General features: G+C 41.5%; 1 protein-coding gene across 1 annotated transcript in view; it reads right to left on the bottom strand.

The window, feature by feature from the left end:
- Window positions 1–3630, bottom strand: part of CBLN1 (cerebellin 1 precursor) — a 7407-nt gene extending 3777 nt beyond the window's left edge. The window contains exons 1-2 of the mRNA XM_019535420.1: window positions 3574–3630; window positions 837–872 (exon numbers count right to left, since the gene is read on the bottom strand). Coding sequence (XP_019390965.1) covers window positions 837–872; window positions 3574–3630 — 93 coding nt within the window. The remainder of the gene's footprint in view (window positions 1–836; window positions 873–3573) is intronic.
- Window positions 3631–4042: the final 412 nt, after the last annotated feature.

Raw genomic sequence — 4042 nt, 5'->3', positions numbered from 1 at the left:
GGGGCTTTCCCCGCTGTGCGGGTGCCCGCCGGCTTCTCTGCGGGGCCGCCGGGACTCGGGCCTGGCTGGGTGGGGAGGCGCCCTCCCCTCCGCGCCCGGCTCTGTGCTGAGGGCACTCAGTCCGGCGGTCCGGGCCCCGCGTTGCGGCGCAGGGGGGCGGTGCGGCCGGAGACGCAGCCCCGGGGTCGCCGACTTAGGAGTCCGGTTCTGAGGGGAAAGAATCCCTGAAGCGGCCGGGCTGGCGGGATGTAACCCCTCACGGGTCTGTTAAACCATTCGCAGCAGAGAGTGCAGGGGCCAGGGGCTTGAACGGAGCTCAGGCCCCTTCACGTGTCCTCAGCCTTTCTAAGGACAGAACCTCGCAAAATACACAGAACAGGACTGGCAGTCTCTGCTCCCTCTGAACTACAGATGCAGCTGGGCCCCCTTTTAAGGTTTGCTCCGTGGAGATCGGAGCGGAGAGGTGGGATCCAGGAAGTTCCAGTTCCTAGGTCACTTGATCTCCTGGTACTTCAGTCAACCCTTGCGGAAAATTGTAGGGGAGGAACAGGACTTCACCAACCATAGGTGCTGTCTCTCAGCGGAGCTTTTCCCAGCAAGAAATATTTAAAAGCATATTGAGACTTCCATGCTTTTCAAACCATCCTTCTGCTCAAGAAATGGATCTTAAGGAGGCTTCTAGTTGTTGGCACTCTAGTACCCTCCTCCAAAGCGTTAGCAAACTACTACTTGTCTGAAGCTGAAGTACCATCCAAGGAAATCACATCTTTTAGAAATCACAGAATGGATCATATTTGGTAAAGTGAAAGGTTGCCTTTGCCAAATGGGCATCTTACCAGAATTAATTTTGCATGGATGGCACAAAACTGCAACTAGAAGAGCAGAAGAGAAATGGTTATAGGTGAATATCAAAAGTGAACTATCAGATCAAGACCTTTTTTTATCTGTATGACTGTACTATCATACTAAACAGGACCCCCACTCGACCCTAGGCCCCAGGCCTAATAATCTGATATTAATATGTAAAATATGGAGTTCTGTTTAGTATACCCAGTATATTATTTAGATAATTGAAGCTATTTATGGGGTGGGCATATACCTCTGTGCAGAATATTATGAGTTTTTAGACCGCTTGATTTTGACCCACTTATGCCTATGCCATGATTGTGTAGTCTTTTTTTTTAAATATGAAGGATAAGATCCTGTAAAGAGTAATCCTGTTGACCTGTGTGTGACAGTTCCTGTCAGTAAAATTGCTCAGATACATGTAAATATTTGCAGGGCCTAAAGTTGAGAGTTCTGGCTCCAGGACATGGCAGTCTATATAGCATCATTTTGCAAGAGAGGTGAAAACACTCAGATTCCATTGCAGAGACTAAGAACAAGAACAGCTTAGAAACTTCCAGGTTCCTCTTTGATTGAGGGATAAAAGGGAAGAGAAATTGGACAGAAAGGAGGGGGAAGAATAAAATGTGTGGAGAGAAAAACATCCCTAAGACACTGAAGACTACATGATAAGGGTGGAGAGGATGCTAGAACGGTTGTATTATATACAGTATTTTTTCATGTGTGGGCTATGCTTTAGAGGAAACCCTATTTCAAATATGCTGTCAGTATTATTGACCCTCTTGACTGAGAATAGATGTTAGCAAAGCAATATTTTTGTAGGGCACCAACATGCCTAAAGTAACTCTGCTGTTGATAACTTAACTGGCATCAACTGAAACAGATCTGCCAAGTATCGTATATCTTGCATGACACTCGCAACTTGTCACAGCTACCAGTGTTGGCAAAATGTCAAGAACTATTAAAGATGCCTTCATTCTGACCTTTCCTAACCTTTGAGTATTTGAACTTTGTGACCTTGACATTCTCTCAACATGGGTTTGTTTGACTCGTTATGTAATGTTACTGGGGGAAAGTGCCTTTGGTAATTGCTAGTGAGCCACAAAGCCTTTTATTTGCAGCTTCCCAGTCTAAATGCAGCTTGGCTTGGTAGGGACCAACAGCTGTTTCTGTCTAATGGAAGTTTGGTGGGTCCCTACATGAGATGAGTTTAGAGGGTCTCCATTCCATGTCTAGCATCTTAAACACACCATTATACTTTGCATGAATTGACCCTCAGCAGAGGGGCCATGAGCTGCACTGGATATGGAAATTGATCTACCTTTGTTACTTTTCACTAAAAACTTTCCCTCTGGGAACCATACTCCTGAGAGCAAAGTAAAACAAGCACGACACATTGTGCTGCATCTAGCCACAAAGAGGCCTTTGGGGAAATAGCCGCTGGCTGTTGGTCTTTAGAACTTCTACAATTCCTATCCCCCGCCCCCCAAACAACTATAAAACACTTTGACAATAATCTTAAAATAAAAATTGCAATTGAGTGATTCTCTTGGACCCATGAAGAACTGTGAATGGGTTGTTTATTTTGTTTATAAAAATACCAAAGGCCAAAAAGTCATGTTTCACTCCTGTGTAGTGAGTTTAATTAGAAGTGCCAGACAGATCGCTAGAAAGCAAAATTCAGTTTAGTCACAAAGAAAATTAATCACAGGCAGCTGCAATACCAGCTTCCCTGCTTCACTCTGCCAGTGAGTCAGAAATTGTAGTGTTCCACATAACTGAAGAGTTTGAAATTCAGTGGAAATTTTAATTCTATCCGACTAGAGCCAGATAGCCACTATGAACTCTTTCCCTGCACCCCCCCCCAACTTCAAACTGAATAATTTGCCAATAGATAAAGCTATCTTTTTCCTAGTTTGTTCCTTTCTGAGTAAGAACTACAAGATTTGGACCGAAACTGGATAGCATGCATGATGCCATTTGTTCACTGAGATGAAATGCAGTTTGCTTACTATTGCATTGTTATCAAGGATAAAAAGCAATAAGCAATTCTTCAATAGAATTTTAAAATCTTAAACCTCTGATTTAGGAATGATAAATGTCCATGTAAACAAGTCTCATTTTTCATCCAAACATCTGAGTTTTGTGCAAAAGTTTGAAGGTATATAAGAATTAGATTTAAACCAAAATGCTCTTGCAGATCCACACTGTGAGTAACCTACAACTTCCCTCATTTACTGTTATCAGAAATGCTTGCATGAATTTATGATTTGTTTATGACGTCAGGTTCATTTCCACAGTGAACAATTATGATATCTCAAAAACCAGATTGACTTCAGGGAGGAAGGACACAGCAGGAGCAAATGAACTGTTAGGGTCCTATCCAGTAGAAAATATCTACAGTATTCAGTGATCTAAAGAATAAGTAAGGCCAGAGATGCTTGCTGTGCAGTAGATCAGCCTATCCAGGCTGGTACATAACAGGTGATGAGCCTGTAAGTGGCACAAACCAACACAAATGGTAGTAGGGAATTGTCCTAGGCCAGGGAATTACAGCTTATAAACTGTGGCTGTAGCCATAATTGAGTTTAGGATCCAGCCAGTAATACAGATGTATAGAAAGGATGTATTTGCATAGGCTAAGAAACATGGCTAAAGTTATCTTCTACGGATGTTCAGAACCTGACCTTCAGACTCTTATTATTTAGTCCGATCAAAACAGATTACCTCCAGAACATCATCACATACTGATTCCTGATGAGGGATATTCCACACCACCGTCATTTTCAATTTTCAACTCTGGAAAACTTATTCCAAATATATTTAATGTTTGCAAATGACTAAGCAAACATTAAATATAAATGTCAATATTAAATATAAATGTCAGAGCTCTAGAATAAAAATTCACCTTGATGTCAAATTTGAGCTTTCAGTTTCAAAAGTGAAGGTTCAAGAAACTTATAAGCAATTGCCCAGGGATGGTTAAAAGGGATTTTCTTTTTTATGCAGCTGAATTGGAAGCTGCTATTATAATACTGTAGAAGTATTCTTAATATTAAGCTTTCCATGTGTAGGCATCATTGGGTTCATTTTTCTACTTGCTTTTTGTTTGTTTTTAAAAACATTGTGATTCTAAAAATGATATATTATTTTACACTGGTAATCTACTTTTAAAAATTCAGGTGAGAATTTTGAA

This window comes from Crocodylus porosus, unplaced genomic scaffold (genome assembly GCF_001723895.1).
Source record: "Crocodylus porosus isolate Cpor-Errol unplaced genomic scaffold, CroPor_comp1, whole genome shotgun sequence".
Taxonomy (NCBI): domain Eukaryota; kingdom Metazoa; phylum Chordata; order Crocodylia; family Crocodylidae; genus Crocodylus; species Crocodylus porosus.
The sequence above is the reverse complement of the archived record's forward strand: the minus strand, read 5'-3'. Positions and strand labels throughout refer to the sequence as shown.